General features: G+C 43.3%; 1 protein-coding gene across 7 annotated transcripts in view; it reads left to right on the top strand.

Annotated features, from left to right (window-relative positions):
• The window catches only part of FRMD4A (FERM domain containing 4A), a 703559-nt gene that overhangs the window by 312935 nt on the left and 365098 nt on the right, over window positions 1–25526 (top strand). For 2 of the 7 annotated variants that reach the window (XM_042230563.2, XM_042230564.2), the window contains exon 1: window positions 21221–21750. The exons of 4 other annotated variants lie outside the window; for them this stretch is intronic. In XM_042230563.2, coding sequence (XP_042086497.1) covers window positions 21658–21750 — 93 coding nt within the window. In that variant the 5' untranslated portion in view covers window positions 21221–21657. Of the gene's footprint in view, window positions 1–1566; window positions 1993–21220; window positions 21751–25526 lie in introns of those variants that run through there. One more of the 7 variants, XM_060397373.1, reaches the window with a different exon arrangement.

Below are 25526 nucleotides of genomic sequence, written 5' to 3'. Positions count from 1 at the left end.
AGTGTCATCTGCATATCTGAGGTTATTGATATTTCTCTCAGCAATCTTGATTCCAGCTTGTGCTTCTTCCAGCCCAGCATTTCTCATGATGTACTCTGCGTATAAGTTAAATAAGCAGAGTACAATATACAGCCTTGACGTACTCCTTTTCCTATTTGGAACCAGTCTGTTGTTTCATGTCCAGTTCTAACTGTTGCTTCCTGACCTGCATACAGGTTTCTCAAGAGGCAGGTCAGGTGGTCTGGTATTCCCATCTCTTTCAGAATTTTCCACAGTTTATTGTGATCCACACAATCAAAGGCTTTGGCATAGTCAATAAAGCAGAAATAGATGTTTTTCTGGAACTCTCTTGCTTTTTTGATCATCCAGCAGATATTGGCAATTTGATCTCTGTTTCCTCTGCCCTGCTAAAACCAGCTTGAACATCTGAAAGTTTGCGGTTCACATATTGCTGAAGCCTGGCTTGGAGAATATTGAGTGTTACTTTATTAGTTTGTGAGATGAGTGCAATTATGTGGTAGTTTGAGCATTCTTTGGGATTGGAATGAAAACTGACCTTTTCCAGTCCTGTGGCCACTGCTGAGTTTTCCAAATTTGTTGGCATATTGAGTGCAGCACTTTCTCAGCATCATCTTTTAGGATTTGAAAGAGCTCAACTGGGATTCTGTCACCTCCACTAGCTTTGTTCGTAATGCTTTCTTAGTGATGCTTTCTAAGGCCCACTTGACTTCACATTCCAGGATGTCTGGCTCTAGGTGAGTGATCACACCATCGTTGATTATCTGGGTTGTGAAGATATTTTTTGTATAGTTCTTTTGTGTATTCTTGCTACCTCTTCTTAATATCTTCTGCTTCTGTTAGGTCCATCCCATTTCTGTCCTTTACTGAGCCCATGTTTGGGTGAAATGTTCCCTTGGTATCTCTGATTTTCTTGAAGAGATCTCTAGCCTTTCCTGTTCTATTGTTTTCTTCTATTTCTTTGCATTGATTGCTGAGGAAGGCTTGCTGGTTAATTTCATGCTATGCGTATTTTACCACAATTAAAATCTTTTAAGTAAAAACAAGAAGAAGCAAACTTTGGAGGCAGAAAAGAAGAAATGGCCTTTGCCAGATTGAGTGTATAGTCTTCCACTGGCAGAACCTTGAGGAGTTGATGCAAGAGGTTCAATTTTTTTCCTTGATGTTTATCTACTCTTACAGAGGAGGGGGTGGGGAGGATACAGGACGGGGGTGAGTCTAAGGATCTAATAATATTCTGAGGAAAAATGTCGTTTCCTTGTTTTTCACAAGACTATGTGCTTTTCTGTCATCGTGTACAGAACAAGGTCTGATGGGGGTTTTACAAAGAACCATTGATGGTGTGTCTGTGTGAATTGCCCCGGCATCGGTCACAGCCAACTTCGGCGGGACCCACTGCCCCTGCTCTACAATACGCTCCAGTGTGTTTGGCCGTTTATGAAAGGTCACAGATGAACTGAGAAATGGGCTGGAGTCAAAAACATGTGGCCCTATAAATATCAGAGCCAGACGGTTTAGTCCATTTTTTCCCCATTCTCCCTACTCACCCCATCTTTCTTTCTGTCTCTCTTTCACCCACTGTCGGGATTTCCTTGCCTTTTGTACAGTACCTCAGACCCTGAAGTTATCAAGAGCCAGGATTCTTCACTGCGTGACATCACTTTATATCCAGACTGGTTCCGCAGAACCCTTAATACAGCTTCTTTTTTTTTTTTCCAATCCTTTATGATTTCTGGCTACAAAGCTCTACCCAGGCAGTCTGCAATGCTCTGTTCTCTTTTGAGGGTTTCTACTTCCTATTAGTGGCGATTCTGCCTTGTCATTAAATTTGTCACCAAATTTCCGAGCGGAGGAGTTTACAGGTTTGGGCCATCAGGGGGGACCAGATCACCCATCGGATCGTCCGTTATGACTTTAGCTGCCAAACTGGAGGACTTTGAGGTGACACTGGAACACCTGCTCATGGATGTGTTTGTAAGTAAAAGCAGACCCTCCCTCTGCCACCCCCAGGGTCTTTGTGTCCCCATCCCTGGGTCTGAGTCTCTTCCACAATCATCCAATCCTTCCTGTGCTGTTGTTAATTTCTTCCTCCTGTGCCTCTAGGGGGAGAAAACCATCAAGTCACTAAATGCCTGAGCTGTGCAGATTGGTCTATGTGGATTACAAAGCAGAGTAGCGGCTTTTTAAACCAAATAACTTGCAGAAGTAGGAATGAATGAGATGAAGAAATAGAAAGCGTTTGCCAGAAGAGACCAAAGCAGCTTCAAAAGGCATTGCCTAGGAAAATCAGATTCGTTTGTAAAGGGAAGCAATCACGCTAGAAAAAAGGGGGAGGGTTGCCTGAAAAGTGTGTACTTTGCTGATGAAGGATGCAGAGGGCAGGGCAGCCTGAAGCCCCCTCTCCAGTGCCTGGATCCCTGCCTCTTTCCTCTTTCATGGGTATCAGGTTACTAAGACTTCCTCAGGAGTTGATTTTATAGGGAAGGCTGTTTGAGTGACTCTCTTTTAAAGAAAAAGCGCTTGACAGGGACAACTTCTGTGCCATGATGAGCTCAGAAACACAGTCTTTGAAAACCCCTGGCGTTTGTAACAACCTAAGCAGCGTTGCTGTGCCACACCGGCCATAGTCTTTCTCAGTCTTTCCTGGGTTTTTTTTTGTCAATGATAGGGTCTGTCTGCTTGGTGGGGGTTTACGGAACTCCAGACTGTGTGAAACATGCAGGTGGTTACCTTCCAAGAACAACGCTGGCTCTGCCCTGGGAAAAGGCAGCTGGAGTGCATTTGGAGGCCAAGCCATCCTGCCTCTCAAATCTGGAAAAGGCTTTCGGATGGTTGGCTCTTTCTGTACTCTGCATCAGTGAAGCCCTTTCAGGAACCTTTCAGGGAATGGTGTGTTTTGGCAGATGTGAGAGTCCAGGGCTTTTTCTCTTTATTAATTTATAATTTGTCTTCAAATTGAGGCAACATGATGCTGGCAGGATTCCCAGAAGGAATCAACTTTTCCAGGGCTGGGAACCAGGATCTCAGGGATTCACGGTCACGCTGGCCATAGGGCCAGGAAATTACGCCTTAAGGAGGAGAGTTGTCAAGAACTGAGAGGGTCCTTCTGGGCTTCCAGTGATGGGAGACCCACAGCTAGCATCCTTACCTTATCTGAAGTATAAATAAAGATGGAATGGCTGGATGAGAGGGTTTGTCTAATGGCTGATATCCTCTATCCAGCCACCACTGCCTGCCATGGTGGGGCTGGTGGCGGGTGGCCATAGGGTCTTGTGTGGGACGGTGTGTGGTATATCAAAGAGTTAATGTAAGTTTAGTTTGGGGGGGGGTATGAAATTAACCAAGGAGTTGTTTTCTCTAAATATCATGAAGTCATTAATATATCATCCTTCTCTCCGTAACCGCCTGTACCCCTGTGCTCTTTTACCAATGCTTCCATCTCCATTGTCTTGTTTGGAAGGTCCTAGAAAGGACTGCTGTCACACCCTCCATCCTTTTCAAGAAACGCAACCCATAATTTCATGGCCCCAGTTTAGGTCCTCACTACCTCTCACTTGGACTAAGCATCTAATTATTCTCCTGTTGTACCCAGTGTTTCTCCTCCAGTTCATCCTACCATTATCATCTCCAGATCAATCTCCTGACACTCCATTTTTTAATTCATAAAAAATAATTTTACACTAGTTTTAGATTCACAGCACAACTGAGCAAAAAGTATAAAGATTTTCCATATACCCCTGTCCCCACACACTCACAACACCCCACACTACAGATATCCTCAGTAAGAGTAATACATTTGCTACAATTGATGAACCTACCCTGACACATCATTATCCCTAAAAGTCAATATTTTGCATTAAGGTTTACTCTTGGTGTTGTCTGAACAAATGTATAATGATGTGTATCCACCATTGCTGTATCACACAAGATGGTTTCGCTGCCCTAAAAATCCTCTGTTCTCCATCTGTTCATACATCTCCCTCCCCTAATGCCTGGCAACTAATGATCTTTTTATTGACTCCATAGTTTTGCCTTTTCCAGAATGCCATATAGTTGGAATCATAAATATATAGCTTGGCTTCTTTCACTTAGCAATATGAATTTAGGCGCGTGTGCTCAGCCATGTCCAACTCTTCGAGACCCCGTTGACTGTAGCCTTCCAGGCTCCATGGGATTCCCCAGGCAAGAATACTGGAGTGGGCAGCCATTTCCTCTTCCAGGGAGATCTTCCCAATCCAGAGATCAAACCCGCGTCTCCTGCACTGGCAGGAGAATTCTTTACCACTGTCCCACCTGGGAAGCCCATATGAATTTAAGTTTCTTCCATTTATTTTCATGGCTTGATAGCTCATTTTTTCAGTATTGAATATTATTCCATTGTCTGGATATACTACAGTCTGTTTACTCATTAACCTACTGAAAGAGAACTTAATTTCAAGTTTTGGCGATTATGAATAAGCTTCTAGAAACATCCATGTGCAGGTTCCATTATGGCTGTAAGTTTCAGTTCATTTGAGTAAATGCCAAGGAGCTTGATTGCTGGATTATATGATAAAAGCATATTTCATTTGGCAAGAAACAGCCAAATTTCTTTCCAAACTGTTTGTGCCATTTTGCATTCCCACTGAATGACAGCTCCTGTTATTTTACATTCTCGGCATTTGGTATTATCAGTGTTTTGGATTTTGACCATTTTGATAAGTAGGTAGAGGTATCTCATTGTTGTCTTACTTTGCATTTCCTTAATAATAGATGATTTTGAGCATCTTTTCAGTACCTTTGCTCTTTTGCCAAATATCACTTGGCTGTATTTATGTAGGTTTATTTCTGGGCTATTTATTCAGTTATATGGGTCTAATCTATTCTTGTACCAATAGCATACTGTTTTAATTAGTGTAACTTTCTAGTAAGTCAAACTTAGGTAGTGTCAGCTCTTCGACTTGTTTTTTTTTCACCAATATTGAGTCAACTAATCTGTATCTTTTGCTTCTCCATATAAATTTCAGAATGAGTTTGTTGATATCCATAAAGTTATTTGCTGGGGTTTTGATTGAGATTGTATTAAACACATAGATTAAGTTGGGAGGAACTAGCATTCTTGTAATACTGAGCCTTCCTATCCAAGAACATAGAATATTTCTCCATTTATTTTGTTCTTCTCTGGTATCTCTTATGACAGTTTTCTCATTTTACTCATATATATCTTATACATATTTTGTTAGAATTATACTTAAACATTTTGTTTGGGGGAGTGTTAATGTAAATGGGAGGGTTTCCCTGGTGGCTCACATAATAAAGAATCTGCCTGCAATGAAGGAGACCTGGGTTCAATCCCTGAGTCAGGAAGATCCCCTGGAGAAGGGAATGGCAACTCACTCCAGTATCCTTGCCTGGTGAATTCCATGGACAGAGGAGCCTGGCAGGCTACAGTCCATGGGGTCACAAAGAGTTGGACACAACCGAGCAACTAACACACACACAGTGTAAATGATAATATATTTTTCATTTTTCATTTCACTTGTTCATTGCTAATTCGTGGGAAAGCCATTGACTTTTGTATGTTAACTTTCTATCTTGTAAACTTCCTATAATCACTTATTAGTTCCAAGTATATTTTTGTCAATTCCTTCAAATTTTCTACATGAATAGTCATGTCATTTGTGAAGAAAGATAGTTTTATTTCCTCTTCCCAAATCTATATAACTTTTGTTTCTTTTTCTTGTCTTACTGTATTATTTAGGATTTTGTTCAATAAGATGTTGAAAGCAATGCTGAAAAGGATATCCTTGCCTTGTTCCTGATCTTAGAGGGAAAACTTCAAGTTTATCACTGCTAAGTATGATGTTAGCTGTAGGGTTTTGAGGATATTCTTTATCAAGTTGGGGAAGTTTACCTCTGATCCTTAGTTTACTGAGAGGTTTTCTTTTATCATGAATGGGTGTTGAACTTTGTCTAATTTCTTCTCTGCATATATTGATATGATCATGTGATTTTTTTTTCCTCTAGCTTTCTAATATGATGAAATACATTAGTTAATTTTTGAATGTTTAAACAACCTGGGATAAATCCAACCTGGGCATAGTATATAATCCTTTTTGTATCTGTTGTATTTTATTTGCTAATATTTTGTTGAGGATTTTTATATCTATGTTCACAAGAGATATCAGTCTGTAGTTTCCTTTTCCAATAATATCCTTGTCTGGTTTTGACATTAGAGCAATGTTAGCTTCATAGAATGAGTTAGGAAGTCTTCTCTCTGTTTCTGTTTTCTGGAAAAGACTGTCGAGAATTGGTGTACTTTTTTCTGTAAATGTTCAGTAGAATTCATCAGTGAATCCCACCTACCCTCTGACTTCTCTCAAGATTTTTTCTGTATCACACATATAAGATTTTTTTCTTTACTCTATGCTTATAGCAACACTACTTACAATAGCCAACCACTTTGGAAACAACCTAAATGTCCAATGACAGATGGACAAATAAAGAAAAAAATACATATGCATGTATTTCAATAGCAATATTGAAGTAATAAAGCAACTTGCATAACAAAAAATATATATATAATATGGAATATTACTCAGCCATAAAAAGAATGAAACAGTGCCATTTGTAGCAACATGGATGGACCTAGAGACCATCATGCTAAGTGATGTAAACCAGGAAGAGAAAGACAAATGTCATATGATACCACTTATTATATGTAGAATCGAAACGATGACACAAATGAACATATCTACAAAACAGAAGCCGACTTACAGACACAGAGAATCTATTTGTGGTTGCCAAGGAGGCAGGGCATGGGGGAGGGATGGACTGGGAGTTTGGGATTAGTAGATGTAAACTATTATACATCGAATGGATAAACAACAAGGTCCTACTCTATAGCCCAGGGCACTGTATTCAGTATCTTATAATAAACCATAATGGAAAAATATGAAAAATACTTTTTTAAAAAAAGATTTTTTCCTTTGTCTTTGATCTTCTGAAGTTTGACAATAATATTCCTAAGTGTAGTTTATTTGTTTTTGTGGGGGTTTTTTGGTGTGGGTTCTGTGGTGGGGGCTGATTTTAGGGTTTTGTAGGTAGGGGGATTTATCTGGTTTGATAGTCTCTGAGCTTTCTAGAGCTGTTTTGTGCCTGACACTAAATTTGGAGAAATTCTCAGTCATTGTTTCTTCAAGCATTGCTTCTGTTTTTCCTTTTTTCCTCTTCTCCTGTTCCCATTATGCGTATGTTACATGTTTTGTAGCTGTCCCACAGTTCTTGCATATTCCATTCTGGTTTTATTTTCAGTCTTTTTTTCTCTTTGCTTTTCGATTTTAGCAGTTTCTGTTGTCATATCCTCAAGCTCAGAGGTTCCTTCCTCAGCCGTGTCCAGTCGACTGATAGAATCATCAAAGGCATTCTTCATTTGTCTTACAGTGTTTTTGATCTCTAGAGTTTCTTTTTGATTCTTTCTTAGAATTTCCATCTCTCTTTTTATGTTATTCATCTGTTCCTTTATATAATTAACCTTTCCATTAATGCCCTTAGGTAAAAATCATTGTTTCTATTGTTGCTGTTTGTTTGTTTGCTTGCTTTCTGGTCTGATTTAGTTCCAACACTCCTTATATGTCTGACTCTGGCTCTGATGCTTGTTCAACTGAACTGTATCTTTAAACTGTTTCTCACCTTTGAGGAAACCTTGTAATTTCAAGGTGGACATGATGTACTGTATAAAAGGAACTGTGGTGAATGGGCTTTTAGCAATGAGGCAGTGAGGTGAGCATTGGGGCATTTGATAGTCCCATGTGAGGTATCACTATTTTAGAAGCCTATGCCCTTAGGCTGTGAATTTCACAGCACTTCTGGGGATTCCCCCCCTTTAGGTGAGACAGAATGGATGGAGGGAGCTGGAATTGGCATTTCCCTTCCTGCAAGTAGGTTATGCTCTGATTCAACCTCTGGTAACATATTTTCTCCTGAAGGCAGCCTTGTTCAGAAGCACAGAATGCTCTGCTGTATACATACACATCCCTAAAGAATATTGAGAATGAGCTTCAATGTCACATGGATTTGAGGTCTCAATCACAGCTTTGCAAGTGTTTAATCTTGATGAGCTTTGTCTTCCTTATCAAAATGTAGCTAATACTACCCAGGTTATAGGATCACAGTGAAGATTTAAAAGAGGTCATTTAGAGCAAGAGCCCAGAGCCATGCCTGATGCAGAGAAGGCATTGGGTGAGTGAATTATCTTCTTCCCTTTGCCTTCTAGAAAAGGCATTGGTTGGTTGGTTTTTAAATAAATTTCATTTATTTATTTGTAAATTGTGGCTGCACTGGGTCTTTGTTGTGGCTCATGGGCTTTCTCTAGTTACAGCATGCGGAGGCTTCTCTAGTTGCAGTACATGGGTTCTTTAGTTGCCCTATGGCCTGTGGGATATTAGTTCTTCAAACAGGGATCGAACCCACATCCCCTGCATTTGAAGGTGGATTCTTAACCACTGGACAACCAGGGAAGTCCCAAGGCATCGGTTTTAAGTCCCTAATGGTAAAAGGTCATATCCCATGTCTTTGCCTCTAAAGCTCTCTCTCACTCCCATCACCAGACCTTCCCCTTTGAATGATAAGGGTTTGGGTTCTGTGGAAGGACAGTATTTGCTCCCTGCTTCAATCACATCAACCTGTGGCCATTTCTCCTGACTCCTTCCAAAATGGCAGCAGATACCTCATCCTGAACTCACCCAGCAGCGAGCGGACAGGGATGGAGCCCTGGGCACAGGCTGTGCTTGGCTTCTGCTCTCCATCTGGGATCCCCTGGTGGGGCCTTTTAGCAAAGGGACCTGAGTCTGCAGCTCCCAGTAGAGAGCCAGGGAGATTGTTCGACATCTCACATGGCTTGGGAGGATAAAAGCCCATGTATGAATGAGGGGATGTGATATCTACAGCCCAGTGTACCCCTCTCTGCATTCCTAGGGACTATAGGCTTTCTCACGTGCGTCTAATTGTCTAGAAAGAATATTTGCAGCCGAGTCCCATTAGCCTTGAGTTTCCTTCATAGCTCATTAGAATGTCATCTAACTATCTCAACAACAGCTGTTTCCATATTGACACTTCCTTTCCAGGATTACAAAGATCCACTGGGGAATTTCATGGGAATGCAAGGCTTCTGCAAGATGAGATAAAAGGGACACATCAGGCGTAGTGTTTCATAATTAGTTGTCACCACTCTGAGGCTTCTGTAACTACTGCAGTGCTGCTAGGCTCACAAAAGGAAATAACATATGTGTATATGCATGAGCATTCATACACGCAAACACAACCCAACACTGAGGTGAAGAGTTCAAAAGGTGAGATCAAGACTTCCCTGGCAGCCCAGTGGTTAAGACTCCACACTTTCACTGCAGGGGGTGTGGGTTCAGTCCCTGGTGGGAAAACTGGGATCCCACATGCCATGCAGCATAGCAAAAAAAAAAAAAAGGTGAGTTCACTGAAAAGCATGAATGACCCTTCAGGACTGGCTCCAGAATTGATGGCAGTGCCTTTGCTGATGTATTTGTCTTTTTCCTTTTGTCTGTCTATCCTCATCTTGTTTCAAAAGATGTATGGTGCTTCTTTCCTAGGTGTAGCTTAAAAGCTAGGCATTTTAAGCTATCAGCCATTTTCAACAGCCATTTCAATAGCATATTCATGGATAGAGAACCCAGTAACAGACAATGAAAGAAAAGACACCGGAGGAAATGAAGCAGGTCTCCTGAAACATTTACTCGTTGAATTAAATAACCCCCGTATCTGGACCCAAATCTGTCCATTCAGAAAGAGGTCTGGCAACCCGGCTCTGCTTCCACAGCCAGCATCTGCTGTCAGCGTTCCACGCACGCCTTCTCAGGGCCATGAATGCCCTTCTACTTACCACTCACTACTCCCAGGCTTTATCTGGCTCAAATTATCTTGAACATTGCTCCTTCTCTTGACAGTTTCTCATTTTTATCAAAATTATATGTGTGCATGGCAATTTTCATAGCATTTTTAAGTTGAAGAATACTGGAAGATTTAGAAACACAAACAGCAGGCTCCATTTCCACTTCTTTTCATCTCTGAGTCCCTCTCCCCAGGGGTGCCATGGACATTTTCTTTCAACTGTTGCTTCTGGTAGTTAATGCCAGATTTCTCGATCATCTGTGTATACTGTGATTTCTTAATCACTCAATTTTTGGCATTTTATGCTGCCACCCTGAGAGATGAGGCTTAAAATTTACTTCAGTTGTTACTCCACATCCCTACAGGCTCACACATTTCCTTTCCTATTTTCTCAAAGTATCTATATCACAGTTTAAATCAAAATTCAGTTTTATTATGACTATCAAGGTATTGTTTACAGCTGAAAACTATTGTATAGTATCATTACATAGCCTGGATTTTCCAACTTTATGTTTTTCCAGGAATTAATAGTTGCCTTATTTAATTATTCGCTCACTTAATATTCTGTTATGCCCATCAAGTATTCTTCTCTAAGATCTTCAGTAGAGCTGTGTCTCTCCTCTCAATTTGGCAAATTCATTATTTGCCACTCAACCTATTCTTTTTCCTTTTCTTTTGAGGCATCCTTCCTAGATCCCTCCATCCTCCTACACCAACTGAACTAGCTCTCTAAGTCTCCTAAATGATTGTCTTCTTGAGGCTCCCTTTTCTTCACCATTATTCTGGGAATCCCTTTGCACCTGTCCTGTGATTCATGCGCCTTCTCTTGGAACTGAGGTTCTCCGCTTTGTAGGTTTAACTTTCTTTTCCTGCAGATCATCTTCCAGTAAGCTCCTGAGAAAAAGTGCATAAGAAGTAAATTTTTGTGTTCTTGAATGTCTTCCCTTACACTTGACTAATAACTTGTCTAGTGGTTATGTGTCTGCTGTTGAAATCCAGACCTACATTTCCAAGCTTGATGTCCCTCTTTAGTTTCAGGTCAAAACGTTCATGCACCAAAAATTCTATACATTCAGAGCTATGCTTATCATCTCTCCAAATTTCCCCTGTCTCCTGTGTACTTGTCTGAACTTATGGGACCTTTCTTCCTCTAGCCCCTCAGTAGAGAGGAACACTATTCTTCCTTCCAGCATTTATAACTCGCCAACATCATGTATTCAACCTTTCTCCACCATTCTAGTTCTAGAGTTAATCATTACTCATTTGGACAATTGTGTTGACATTGTAACTGCTCTCCTTGTCGCTACACACCTTGACTTTCCATTCTACCCTTCATTCTTTATTCCTCAAGTTAAAAATATTCAGGAAGCTAGTATCATTCCTTTCAAAAACAACTTTTAATGACTCTTTCTTGCAAATCGAATAAGATCTAAAATATATTCTTCTATAGCATTAAAGTCAGAATATGGTCTCATTGTCATTTGTGACCACCTTATTTTCACACATGTAATTCACCGTCTCATTCAAGTTTCACAACAATCTATTATCTGTGTTCATGCTATAGGTATTTAAAATTCAAATAGAATGGAATATGCAAGAAGACAGTAATAAAATCCCCTACTCATCCTCATTGAAATCTAAGGGTTTGCCCACTGAAAGTATTTTTCCCATTTTGGCCATGATTTAATATTGAGAAAACATTTGGCATTTTGACTTACAGGAGCCCTCGAAGGCACACTCAAGATAAGCCACATTCCTAAAATGTATCACCCAACTTCCTAATCGATTCAAATGTTTGTTTTTTTTTTTTTCCTCTTCTAGGGCAAATAGACAATGTGGCTTATTACAGAGACCCCTGGGTAAATGGGCACTTACGCATAGGAGTGACACACTCCTGGGCACAGGAAAGAAAGCAAGCTGATGGCCCAAGAGAAAACCATCCCTTTTTGCAGTACCAAAGATATCACTTAAACCAAGATGAACCTTTCTCATATTGCAAAAAATTGCATGTTAAAATTTTCCTTCTGGGAAAAGGAAGCATGGAAATTAGCAGCAGATTTAAGAGTGGGTCATTTACCACCCAATGCTTAACTGAAATTTGACAGCTAAAAAATAAATCAAAAGTCAACCTCCATTGACTGTTTGGAAGTATACTACATATATATTCAGCTAATCCTGGGTGGTCAATACCACAGATAAGGACATTATTTATCTGTCCATTCTAGGTGCAATTACACAGTTTAACCAGTACAAACAGCACTTCATAAATATAGCAAATCAATGCTAGTTATCAAAATCCATCCACAACCGATAGCACGTGAAAAAGGGCTTTGCAAAATGGCCTTGAAAGCCAATCTACATGACCAGTCCCACACAGGTCAGCTTATTGACTTCTTAATCACTCAGGCATCCTGGCAACCTTATTGATTCCTCAGGACCTGGCCGTGACATCACTCCTAACAGCACATACACTAAGCCATTATTGCCATGCAGAAGGGCCATCATCCCAGGCTGCAGCCATTGATTGCCTGACTTAGCCTCATGCTGGGAAGGGCAAGTGCAGCTTTGATGAGGAGGCAGGGAGCAAATCATACCCAGATTCCATGTGAAGAACTTTCCTGTAGAGGAATAAGATCCATCAGCTGCTTGCAATCCAGGAGCTCTGCCTGTACCCTCTTTTCCTGGATGACTAGTTGAAATAATCCTTCCAGCAAGCTGATGAGTCCTTTGTTTGATGTCCATGAAGCAAGAGTTACTAAGACAGAATATGGACTAATCCTCCACATAAGCCATTAATGTCTTCCACTTGACATTCTCTTCCCCTTGATCACATTGAATGAGATTCTGGGATGCTTGGTTAGTAAGCAAGGTTTCCATCAGCAAAATGCTACGTTTTCTTCACTGTCCTGGAAGACTGAGATCTTTTCTTTTGTGATGGGATGTGTGTCTTTGAATTGATGGAGACAGAGGGTCTTACTCTGGACTAATTAATTCTCTACCCAAATGAAACATCCTCAAGAGGGAGTTCTCAAAATCTCTTTATCCCACCAAAAAAAGTGGGGCTTAGCTGGATGACCTTTAGGGAATTCAGATGGATGAAATGTGGCCATCATAGCAGGATATTGTATGAAGAGGGAGAGAAGTAGATGGTGAGGCCCAGGAAGGCTGTTGTGGTGACAGGAGCAACAGGAAAACAGAGAGAGAGAGTGAGAGAGTGTGTGTGTGTGTGTGTGTGTGTGTGTGTGTGTGTGTGTGTGTGATTTACAAAAACCTTTCACAAACATGATTTCACTTTCTCCTGATGGGTAGGTGTTCAGTAACCTTCCAGGTGCCAGGTCAGGTATAAGGTCATCGTTCTTTCACTTCCCCAGAGACCCTCAAGGACAGGAACTGAGTTTTAGGGACAAAAGAAAATTCTTCCAATAAGCAAAAGTTTTCTTGTGTCTTCAATTCTAGGCACACCTAGGAGAGTGTAACAGTTCATGACCGTGAGGCCACTTACAGGGGACCCCAGACAGGTGACTCCACTTCTCCCTACCTTAGTTTCTTCATCCAGGGAAAACAAGAGTACCTATTTGATAAGATGTTGTGAGAATTAAGGGAAGGACTGTATTAAAAAAAAAAAAATCTTTAGAAGAGTTCCTGAAATAGACAACATTGGTTTAGACAAGGGTAAGGTTAGTGTGGAGCTTGGTACGAAATACAAGTAGAGCACAGACAATGTCATTGTCACCTCAGAAGCAAATAATAGATTCATCTTCATCCACCAAACCTTTCCCAGCAAGGATGAGTGGGAGTCAAACTGAAGGATTTGGGTTATACTTCTTTTCCTTGCCTGGATGGTCATGGAAAAAATCTGTTCCATGAAGCCCAGGACAGAGCCCAACTAAATAAAAGAAGCTTGAAACAGAAAGAGAGGAAAAGGGGCAGGGGAAAGAAGGGAAGGAAAAATTCATCTGCTTAGTCAAGCTAGCTGCCATCCTACCTACTGCTTCTTCCAAATGCCATAGGAGGAGGGAAGGTCTGTCTAAAGTTGGGTAATGACTACTATGCCTAGCACCTGGGCAAACCTTAGTTCCAACCAAGAGAAACCAAAACTCCTGTACGGGGACCTGTAGATAATCCCACAGGCTCTGGGCACATGAGGTCCAGGGACACCAGTGTTGCTCCACATCTTGGTTCTGTTCTTTAGGATATTGGGTTTCACGTTTGGCCTAAATTCCAGCCACTTTTCAAACAGAAAATTACAATTGTCGGCAGTATTTCTGTTTGCACAGCCTCAGTCACAGCTTACTCTAATATGATGTGACAAGAATTACCCAAGTTAGCTGAGTTAGGAGCTGATGGAAAAGGTGTTGGAATGTTGAAGAAAGACAGGGCTTCCCTCCCTCCTGCTGGAGGAATTTTCCAAACTGGTTAGGAATGCGTTGTCTTCTTGTGTTTGGGTCCATCTCAGCTGATCGATTCTCTCATCCATTTTACATGACAGTCGTTAAAAATTCCACACTTCATTCAAGAGTCAGAGCCTGATGATGCTGGATGTGGGGAAGGTAGGAGAGGTCAAATCAAGACAGTCTCTCTCTGGGTCAGATGGGTTTAAACCCAGTCTTGTCCATGGGAAACAGATGGGGAAACAGTAGAAACAGTGTCAGACTTTGTTTGTTTGGGCTCCAAAACCACTGCAGATGGTGACTGCAGCCATGAAATTAAAAGACGCTTACTCCTTGGAAGAAAAGTTATGACCAACCTAGATAGTATATTCAAAAGCAGAGACATTACTTTGCCGACTAAGGTCCGTCTAGTCAAGGCTATGGTTTTCCAGTAGTCATGTATGGATGTGAGGGTTGGACTATGAAGAAGGCTGAGCACCGAAGAATTGATGCTTTTGAACTGTGGTGTTGGAGAAGACTCTTGAGGGTCCCCTGGACTGCAAGGAGATCCAACCAGTCCATTCTGAAGGAGATCAACCCTGGGTATTCTTTGGAAGGAATGATGCTAAAGCTGAAGCTCCAGTACTTTGGACACCTCATGCGAAGAGTTGACTCACTGGAAAAGCCTCTGATGCTGGGAGGGATTGGGGGCAGGAGGAGAAGGGGATGACCCAGGATGAGATGGCTGGATGGCATCACTGACTCGATGGATGTGAGTCTGAGTGAACTCCGGGAGTTGGTGATGGACAGGGAGGCCTGGCATGCTGCGATTCATGGGGTCGCAAAGAGTCGGACACGACTGAGCGACTGAAATGAACTGAACTGAACTGAACTTGTCCTCAAAGGATGCCTGTGCATTGCTTGAAGTTCCTGCCTACCTCCCCACCCCTACCTTACCCACTGCTAGGGATTTCTCACTGCAGTTCCCAGGCACAAGTGATACCTCTTAACTTTCCGAAACCCAATGCCAGCGTGTGGGGAAGGTGGACGGGAGGCGGTTCTGCCATCAGTGATTGTCTAACACGAGGCAGGTCCTAGTCTACCTGGAGACAGCGTCATTTCCCACGCGTTGAGGGCTCAGCCCTACAAGCCTGCCCCACCCCCAATTTCAGACACTAATTGCAAGTCCAGGTTGTTATGACCAGATGGCTATAAATCAGACCTTTGGGAGTTTGGTTCATTTGCTAGAGCAGCTTACAGAGCTCAGAAACATTTTAGTTACTAGGTGACCAATTGATTATTAAAGGGTACAACTCAGGAACAGTCAGATGGAAGAGAAGCACGGGACAAACTATGAGTGCACCCATCTCCCGCACGTCTCCAACCGGAAACTCTCCAGACCCCAGACTACTGGGATTTTATGGATGCCTCATTACATGGTCAGGATTAATTACATCATCAGCCCTTGGTGACTGATTCAACCTCCAGCCCCTCCCCTCTCCCCAGAAGTCAGGGAGTAGGGCTGAAATTTGCAGCCCACCAGTCACAGGCTGGGTTCCTCAGGTGACCAGCCCCATTCTTCGGTGTCCTAGGGACTTTCCAAACTTCACCTTATGAACATAACAAAAGTACCTCTATCACTCTCACTGCTTAGAAAATTCCAAGAGTGTTAAGAGTTTTGTGCCAGGAAAGAAGACTAAGACCAAATGTATACACTTGTTTATTTTTTAATAATTGTATTTATTTATGGCTGTGCTGGGTCTTCACCACTGCACGGGCTTTTCTCTAGTTGCAGCAAGAGTGTGCGAGCTTCTCGTTGAGGTGGCTTCTCTTGTGGGACGGGGGCTCCAGGGCACGCAGGCTTCAGAAGCTACAGCTCCCGGGCTCTAGAGCGCAGACTTAGCAGTTGTGGTACCCATTGCTTCATGGCACGTGGGATCCTCCCTGATCGGGATTGAACCTGTGTCTCCTGTGCTGGCAGGCAGATTCTTTACCACTGAGCCCTCAAAGCGAAGCCCTCAAAGGGATACTTTTTTATTGTAGATCACAAAATCTAACTCTCTCCCAGGTGGTCACATAAAATCCCTCTCTTTGCCCCCAGCCTCCATCTGCCTTCCTTCACACAACACGCTAAGCACCTGGGATGAGCCAAGGCTGTGGGATGGGAGTGACCTCCTTCCTTTTGCTTCCAGTAGCGATCCCCTTTCCCGGTCACCTTCCCTGCGGGCACCCCACAGCCAGTCCCTTCCCCAGGTCTGAGGTGAGGGACAAGTGGTGCCCCCTTCTCTCTCATCTTCCTGCCCGGACAGCCTGAAGGGAAGGTCAACTGAGGGCTTCAGAACCTCCCTCACAAACCCTTGATGGGGGTTGGAAGAAGGTGGCTCCTGCTGCCTTGAAACCACAGATAAAACTTAGCAAGAGCCCTTTCACATCCTCCTCAACTGACAAGAAATAATGGCTTGAGACGGATGTTGGGAGAAGGGTCTCAACTGTCCGCTTTCTGTTGTCCTGTTTCCCCAGTATGAGTCATAGTCCACCTTTCACCAGCAAAAGGATGCAAGTGGCCAAAAAGGCCAGGGCTGACGTTTCTCAGATGGACTCTGTCCTTCTTTCTAGAAGGGCACTTCAGCTCACCTTTCTGACACTTCTTAGCTCACCACCTTCTGCCCCAACCCCAGATTCACAGTGACCTCAGGCTGCCCTCTGACCCCTCCCCTCCCCCACAGTATGCCCTCAGTCACCTCTCTCAGATACTCGCTGTCCTATAACCCCTTCTCTTTGTGTTCTGCCAAATGAACAAAATCATGCTGTGCAAATGAACTGACTGAGTGCCAGTAAGTTACAGTCAGTGGTGAGACGCATCCACGTGCCCCTGCTGCTGCTGCTGCTGCTGCTAAGTCGCTTCAGTCGTGTCCGACTCTGTGCGACCCCATAGATGGCAGCCCACCAGGGTCCCCCATCCCTGGAATCCTCCAGGCAAGAATACTGGAGTGGGTTGCCATTTCCTTCTCCAATGCATGAAAGTGAAAAGTGAAAGTGAAGTCACTCAGTCGTGTCGACTCCTAGCAACCCCATGGACTGCAGCCCACCAGGCTCCTCTGTCCATGGGATTTTCCAGGCAAGAGTACTGGAGTGGGTTGCCATGCCCCTGCCGAGGGCCAAAAAGGATTGGCCTCACAAATGGTAACTGCAGGCCCTGGGCCAGGAGGGGGGATAAGCACTTGGTTCTAGTGTGTCAGGCTCACTCTGGGCAGGAGGGTACAAACATCAGTCCCCATTCTGTGCCCAGTTCTCCCAGGAATCACTCGTGGCACCCTCCCATGGCTGCCACGCAGGTGCCCTCATGGTCAGTGGCCTGACTTGGAAGTCAGCATCACACCCAGGCACACACATCACCCCAGGTGAGCTTCCCTCCTGCCTCCCACTAGCTGTACTGTTAGGAAATGCTTTCCCCACAACAGGCCATCATTCCCTGACCCCCCTTTCTCTCCCCCTGCTATCCCTGACCATGAACTCCCATTTGATTGGATACATCTTACTTCTTTGGTTTGTCAAGACCATTGATTTTCCTGAAATATCGCTTGATTGATTCCCATGCATTTTCATTCCAGAGTTTGAATATGAATACTTCTCACTGACATAGGAAGAAAATATTCAGAATGAACAATTAAAAAGCGCCAGCAGCCTAGAGTGGGTGCTGTGCTCCCAGAGGCATCAGAAGCAGCAGTTTCAGGGACTCCAGAATGGAGGTCTGTCATCTCCACACCATCTCCCAGCAGGGCTCACAGGGGCAGGATCCTCCCGGTCTGTCCCCTGCGCATTAGGCTGCTGCTCCCTGGAAGCAAAGGGAACCCTATTGTCCACCACCCTGGTAAAGACATGCTCTAAGTAATACAGCCGCTTGATGGTATCAGCAGAGGATTGGTTCCTGGACCAATCCCAGTATCTGTGAATGCCACATTCGTAAGTTCCACCAACTGTGGGTCAAAACCTGTCTCCAGGTTGTTGAATCTACTGATGGGGGTGGGGTAGCCAGCTGTACCCCATTTCAAAGGCTTAGCTCCCAGGGACATCAAAGCAGTGGTTCCAGAGACACTAGCACTGCTCCGTCTAACACCATTTCCTGTATGAACATTCTCTTTTTCAAAGACAGTGGTCTTCCCATTCCTCTGCTGGGCACTGTGGATACATCTCTTTTTTAGATTTCTAAAGTGCTATAATCGGATAAAGCCCTCTGCAGTAGGTGAGAGTACAAGGGACCAAGTCAGGCCCTGAAATCAGCCAAATTGACTTTGGTTTTCATCTTAGCTCTGACAGTTCTGGCTGTGCTACCTCGGTCAACTTATTAACCCTCTCTGGGCCCTAATTTCATCAACTGTAAAACATGGATGTTTGTGTATGCTCAGTCATGTCTGACTCTTTGCAATCTCATAGACTGTAGCCTGCCAGGCTCCTCTGTCCATGGGACTTCCCAGGCAAGAATACTGGGAAGTGGGTAGCCATTTCCTTCTCCAGGGGATCTTCCCGACCTACCCAGGGGTCAAATCCAAGTCCCTTGTGTCTCTTCCATCAGCAGGTGGATTCTTTACCACTGAGATAATGAAACAATTCTGCCATGGAGACAAGTCATTGGTAACCTTCTATCATGTTGCCTGGCAATGGCTGAACATTCACTAAATATCAGTTACCCTCAACTCTCTAAAGTGGTCATATCTGCTAAGGTACAGGTTATATCCGCTCCCAAGAAACATATTTGTATTGTAACAGTGCAACAATAATAGTCTTCTGAAAATAAGTACATTAGATTCAATAATTAGTTAAAACATGTAAATCTCGAACACCTAGAGTAAGACCGTCAGAAAGATAATTTTGAACAAGTTGAACGTTAAGAGTCTTCAACCCTCTCTGAGGTTTGAGGTTCAAACCTCCTACTCTGTGGGGATTGGGGAGGATTCTCTATTAGCTGGGAGGAAGCGCCAGTGCTGATATGAGAAATGATCCTGCCCCACACCCTACCCCTAGGGGAGAGGGGTAGAATGTGTGGGGCTCAAATGTGCGGGAGTCTGGCCAAAGGTTATTTTTTTTGTTTCCATTAACATTCTCTTCTATATGTATTTTAACTTTAATCAAAGGCATATGTTTTTGTTTTATTTGCACTTAGTTCATCAAAGTGTCTCTTACGTTCTGAACCATGCCGCAAAGACGAGCTCTGCATCGAAACCTTCATTAATACCCCTGGGAAACAGGAAGTTGCATTTAGTCAAATATAAATAAATCCAGCTCCCAGGGGCTTTGCCCTGGCCTGGGTTAGGAAGAGACGGTGACTTCTCTGTCGATCTGATCCACGGCCCCCCTCTCAAGCTGCACTTGCGAACAGAAATCCAGGGCTCTGGCCAGATCAGGGTTTTGAAAATGTGCCTCTCCTTTGTTCAAAACCACTGTGGAATCAACAAGGAAAGAGAGGCTTGATTTGGCCAGGTTACTGGGTAGCTTTCCAGATGCATTTCCACCAGGCAGTGCAGAAAGGAAATGAGAAAGAGGAAGAAGAGTTAGCCTAAACCACCTCGCCAAAGACTCTGTGCAGGTCATGCTGGAGAACTTTCCATCTCCCCCCACCCCGTCTACCCCCGCCCCTTCCCTCTCACCCTCTCACTAACTCTCCAACAGCACATATGGAACCCATTACGAACAAAGCCCGATTGTTGTATATTTGGAATTTCCCACATCAACTTGATGCTTTCTTTAACTGCCTCTTAATGTGTGTCTGAGTTGGGTGACCAGACCCACGTCTCCATTCCCCCACCCTCACCCCCAGGAGCACCCCCTTTCTAAGAGTCTTTTTCCGGATTCATTTTCAAGCAGTGTAAAATTCCACATTTTTCCCCTCTGCACCCCACCCCCACTTCCCATCAGAGTCTTAGAATAAACAGAACTTTCTTTTCCATCGTTTTCAATAAACGGGTCTGTAGAGAATAAATAAAAGCTGGTTCCCAAAACATAAGAGTGATATTAGGCAAACACCCAAAAGTCCGGGATTTTTACAAAGGAAATGGCATCCCTTTCATAAAACCCCACAACAGAGAGAGCAGCAGAGGCAAAAATAAGTTAAAAAGAAAAAAACCTAAAATACCTCCAATCCTAGAAGCCCCTTACTTGTTTTTCCTGCTGAGTAATTTTGTCTGCTATCGAAATAAGCAGGTTTAGGGAGGTGTAGAGATGAGGGCAGTCTCATAAGTGAACAATATGTCAGAAACAAAATATTACAGGACACTTAAATTTTTAGAGCATGTGTGCCCTCGGTCTGAGAAGCTTGTCTGATGTAGAATTACACTATCTGATTAGAGAAGAATATACAAATGTGATGGGTGAGTCTGAGCGTAGATAGTCCTTTTCAGAGCCTTGTAAAATCAAACATAATTATTTCATGTTTACTGGCACACATAAAAATCAATGCTCTGTAACACAAACATTTAAATGAGGAGATGCCAAATGGGAGTCTGTCTGGTGTATTTGATTTGATTCATCTGAACCATGTGATACAAACATTTTCTCCTTTCTTCCCTCAGACTTCCTCTTTGTGGATGCCATTCACATATATAATTAACTGTATGCCTACATTTGTTTTCTATCTATTGGAAAGCAGGAAGAAAAAAATATGCACGTCTGACGCTCAGGGTCATCCGTATAATTTATGACTACAAAGAGGGACTCCCCCTCAAGTCCCCACTGTGTTATGCCACTGCCCTTCAAATATTTTCCCTGTGTCCAGAAGAGAGTGAAATCAGAATGCAGAATTGCACATTAATCTCTGCACCAGATGGTGATATTCCAAATAGTCTTTTTAAGGTGAGCATGTGACCTACTGTACGGCCGAGGGGCTTTGGAGTCACGTGACGGAGTGAATAATACGTCTGATAGGGTTGCCATTAGACAACTGACCTGGTTACCGTCTGGAGCCGCGGGAAGCAAAGTTGACATTTCAGGATCACTCCCCCCAGAAGCGTCACTCACTGGCCCACTCCTGGGACGTGCAGTCTCACGGAGGGACTGACAGGCAGGGGCCGGCAGGAGGGAGTGGGGCTGAGCTGCGGGCGGTGCGCTGAAGTTGCAGAACTTGGGCTCTTTTTTTTTCTTCCCCATCCCCCACCTCCAGACACACCACATCTTGACTCATACGGTCGAAAGGAAAAAAAAAAAAAAAAAACCTCTTTCAGTTATTTGATATTTGGGAAACCTCCAGGAGACCATAACTTAGTTTTGAGGACTCCTCCATCTCTCTCTTTGCTGGGAACAGATACACACACACACACACACACACACACACTCACACTCACACTCACGCAGACACACTCGCCCACGGCTCTACACCATGGTGGTTCAAGCTGCAGTGGCTCCAAATAGATCCCAGAGACTCCTACTGAAAATTCCGTATGGATCTCTGAGAAGACGCAGTGTGGAGAGGGTAAGCAACGTGGCGGGCTGTTTGCTTTTCACTCGGGCAATTGCTCCAAAGAAAAGGAGAGGCTTCTTTTCATTGTACATAGCATCCCTTGTGAAAGTCATGTTTTCCTAAAAAAAATTCAAATTCCAGGGACTGGAGAAATCTATAGTATATGCAATTTTATTCTTAACGGATAATGATAAGAGATTTGAAGCAAATTCTGGTCGGCTGTGCATGGAGGTGGGAGCTGTTAGCGATGAAAGATAAAAGATTGGGGTAGGGATTGCCCTCTGGAAAGAGGATGGAAGATGCGGGTGCTTGCTGAGAAGAGCTTTGGGCTGTAAAACCTGTTTTCCTCTCTGGTGAAACAAATCCATTAGTGCAGCAGGGCTGCAAATTCCCTGTCCTTTTCTGGGTGACAGTGTCTTCAAAGGAGGTGATAAAGACGGAAGGAGCTGTGATGCTTTGAGGGTTTAAATGATGCACCTGGTTGATTACAATCCCCTCTGTTGTTTTGTTGTTGTTTCAAATACCTTGCTATCATTCAGTTGTTTTTTTTTTTTTTTAACCTTATGGATGGTGGCTCTGTTAATTTTCTGAAAACATGCTTACTTTACGGTAGCGCCTGGCAGAGAAGATGCTGTAAAACAATAACAGAGATTTGCCCTTCTCTGGAGTGACTAATACAGTTTGGGGGAATGACTGTTGTTAATGCAAATCTGGTCATACTTGGGATGTGGGGGGCTCATGCATGTGGGGGCAGTGCCTGTATCCACACATGGAGGGGTCTCAGAAATACCCAAAATCCATTTGCATCATGTCAGGCCCCTCCATGAGCTGTGGATGTCTACTTAGACGTTTTAGGTTAAGATGTAATCTTAAATCAGTAAGGCAAAGAGCATCACAGACTGCTCTCATGATAGATCAGCGAACCTGCTGCATCTTATAAAGGGGAGCAGCATCTAATTCAAGTGACTTTTTCTGGTTTGTATACTGGCTACTCAGTAATTTTTAAATTTAAGGAAAACGTGATTTAAGTTTTAAAAGTAGGAGGGGCAATCTAGACTTCCAGAGGGAGTTAATTGCCTGACTTTCTATGAGTTACTTTTTTTTCTGCCGTTTGAGTAACAATGAAAAAACTTCACTTCCTTTTCTTACCATGTGTAGGTCTTTCTTCTGAGACATATTTCTTGGGCTGCATATGAGGGTCATCAACTTAAATGTATTCAGTGTCTAATGTGTGCTCCCTTTTATACCAAGAGCTTTAGATTATAGGACCGAATGTTACAGCAAAATTGACAAATTAACTGTTATGTTTACAAATGTAGCTTATCTTGAATGTGATTTTGGGTTCTAGTGAAAATTTTTTGACCTGTATGATAATTAAGTTTATATAATATGTTCTGTTCATGAGAACTCACATGCAAATGTGAGTTGCCCACACTAGAGCTGTGACAAAACTAACGAGAGTGTTATCCTGCACATACACACAAAAAATCCTCGGTAACCTATTTAACCATAGGAATCTCCAGATGGAGGTGTAATGAATCACGTATGTTTCATGAGTCCAGATGTATGCAGGCACCGTTTCTGTTATTTAAGACAAGCTGACAATATATGAACACGGTGTCACATGTGAAACTTGTCTATTGCATGTGTTGGTATATACTGACATTCCAGACACAGACCTATGTCCTGTCTTTGGACACACCAGTGTCACCAGGGTCTCAGGAGTCTAATCTAAAAGCTTCTGGGCCCTTAAGAGAAGCATGTTTATCATTGGAGCATCAAATGTCCTATTAATCTCCATGGCCAGCTGTGAAGTGGAGGGGTCCAAGATCCCATCACTCACAAGAGGAGCCCCTTTATGTTCCTATGAGGCTCCACACTCACCCTCCACCGTGGGGAGGGGGAGACTAACTGGAACATATGATGTCATGTTGATTTCAATTGGATATTTTATGCCATTGTTGGTTTTATGACAACTTTTAGAGTCAGCATCATATATTTATATAAAAAGGGGGCAGGAAAGGCTAGAGGTGGCATCTACTTTCAGGGCAAACACTGAGAACCAGTGCTCTTTTCTTGGGACTCCCTGAATTCAAGAAGGGACAGCTTTCTTGGTTACATCAGCAGTTTACATGGTGCCAGACATCTGAGTGACGTCAATGGCCTCATGATATTTAATGGCGGTAAAACCTTGCCTTTCTACAACACCTTTGCCCAGTGCACTTTGTAGGGAGGCACAGAGAATTGGACTTATTTATTGCCCTTGCCCTGTATGAACAGGGAAACCAAGGCATGTGGAGGTTTAATCTTCCCTCCGAAGACACAGAGTCAAGGATAGAGCAGGACTTCAATCAGGGACCTGATATAAATTTATCCCTGCCATTGAGTCCATATTTCATCACCTTTGCTCCCTGAAGGAGCTTTGACATTGCAACCTGGCCCTGAGAAATGGGCTATACCCCGCTTGTCACTAGTACTTCACAGAAAAGGAAACTTACCAAAGGCAGAGATTCTGGCAACCAAAGAGAACCCATGGCCTAGTACACTGACAGTCATGCGCTGTTCAGGATTAAAAACAGGGCTTCTGTTTTCCAACTGCTAGAAGTTGAGGTGAAAAAACAGAATTGCACATTTCTAACTCTGCTACTTTGACAACCATCAAATCCTGAATTACAAAAACACTCAGACTAGGAGACGAAGCCTGGTTCTTGTTCATGTTTTCACAGACTGCCATCAGCCCATCACCATACTATGCAGAGTGGAAAAAGACATCTAACATGCCTGTGTTTGGTAATATAGCAGAGATTAGGGATCTGGGGTTTATATAAACGAAACAGTTATAAAGCATACAATAGTCATACAATCCAGCTACAGTTAACTAATGGAGATGTGTGTGTGCTAAGTCACTTCAGCCGTGTCTGACTCTTTGCAACCCTATGAACTGTAGCCCACCTGGCTCCTCTGTCCATGGAATTTCCCAAGAAAGAATACTGGAGTGGGTTGCCATGCCCTCCTCCAGGGGATCTTCCTGTCTCAGGGAGTGAACCTGCATCTCTTAAGTTTCCTGCATTTGCAGGCAAGTTCTTTACCACTAGCACCACCTGGGAAGCCCAAAGTGGAAGCACTAGTTACTTAATAGTGTCCACCTCTTTGCAACCCCATGAATTGTAGCCCACCAGGCTCTTCTGCCCATGGAATTCTCCAGGCAAGAATACAGGAGTGGGTAGCTATTCCCTTCTCCCTGGTGGCTCAGATGGTAAAGAATCCATCTGCAATGTAGCAGACCCGGGTTCAATCTCTGGGTCAGGAAGATTCCCTGGAGCAGGGAATGGCTATCCACTCCAGTATTCTTGCCTACAGAATTCTATGGAGAGAGGAGCCTGGTTGGCTCCAGCTCATGGGGTCACAAAAAGTCGGACATGGCTGAGTGACTAACACACACACGCTAGAAACTAGAAATGAAGATGATTCAGGTGGAGAAGGAAGCACCTAGGTGGGTTAGAAAGGGTGGACCTGGCAGCCACACTGTCCCAAGAAACAAGAGCCTCACTCTACACTAACTGTGTGACTTTGGCAGTGACTCAGGCTTTCTCAGCCTGGTTTATTCATCTGAGCTGTCTACCTTCAAAGATGGCTGTTAAGGATTAGAAGTGATGTATGTAAGACCTACCATGATACCTGGCATGTAGAAAGGAGGCAACCATTAATGATGGGCATATTTTTATTTTATTGAATTATAGTTGACTTACAGTGTTGTGTTCATTTCTGCTGTGCAACAAAGTGATTCT

Source organism: Ovis aries, chromosome 13, assembly GCF_016772045.2.
Source record: "Ovis aries strain OAR_USU_Benz2616 breed Rambouillet chromosome 13, ARS-UI_Ramb_v3.0, whole genome shotgun sequence".
Taxonomy (NCBI): domain Eukaryota; kingdom Metazoa; phylum Chordata; class Mammalia; order Artiodactyla; family Bovidae; genus Ovis; species Ovis aries.
The sequence above is the reverse complement of the archived record's forward strand: the minus strand, read 5'-3'. Positions and strand labels throughout refer to the sequence as shown.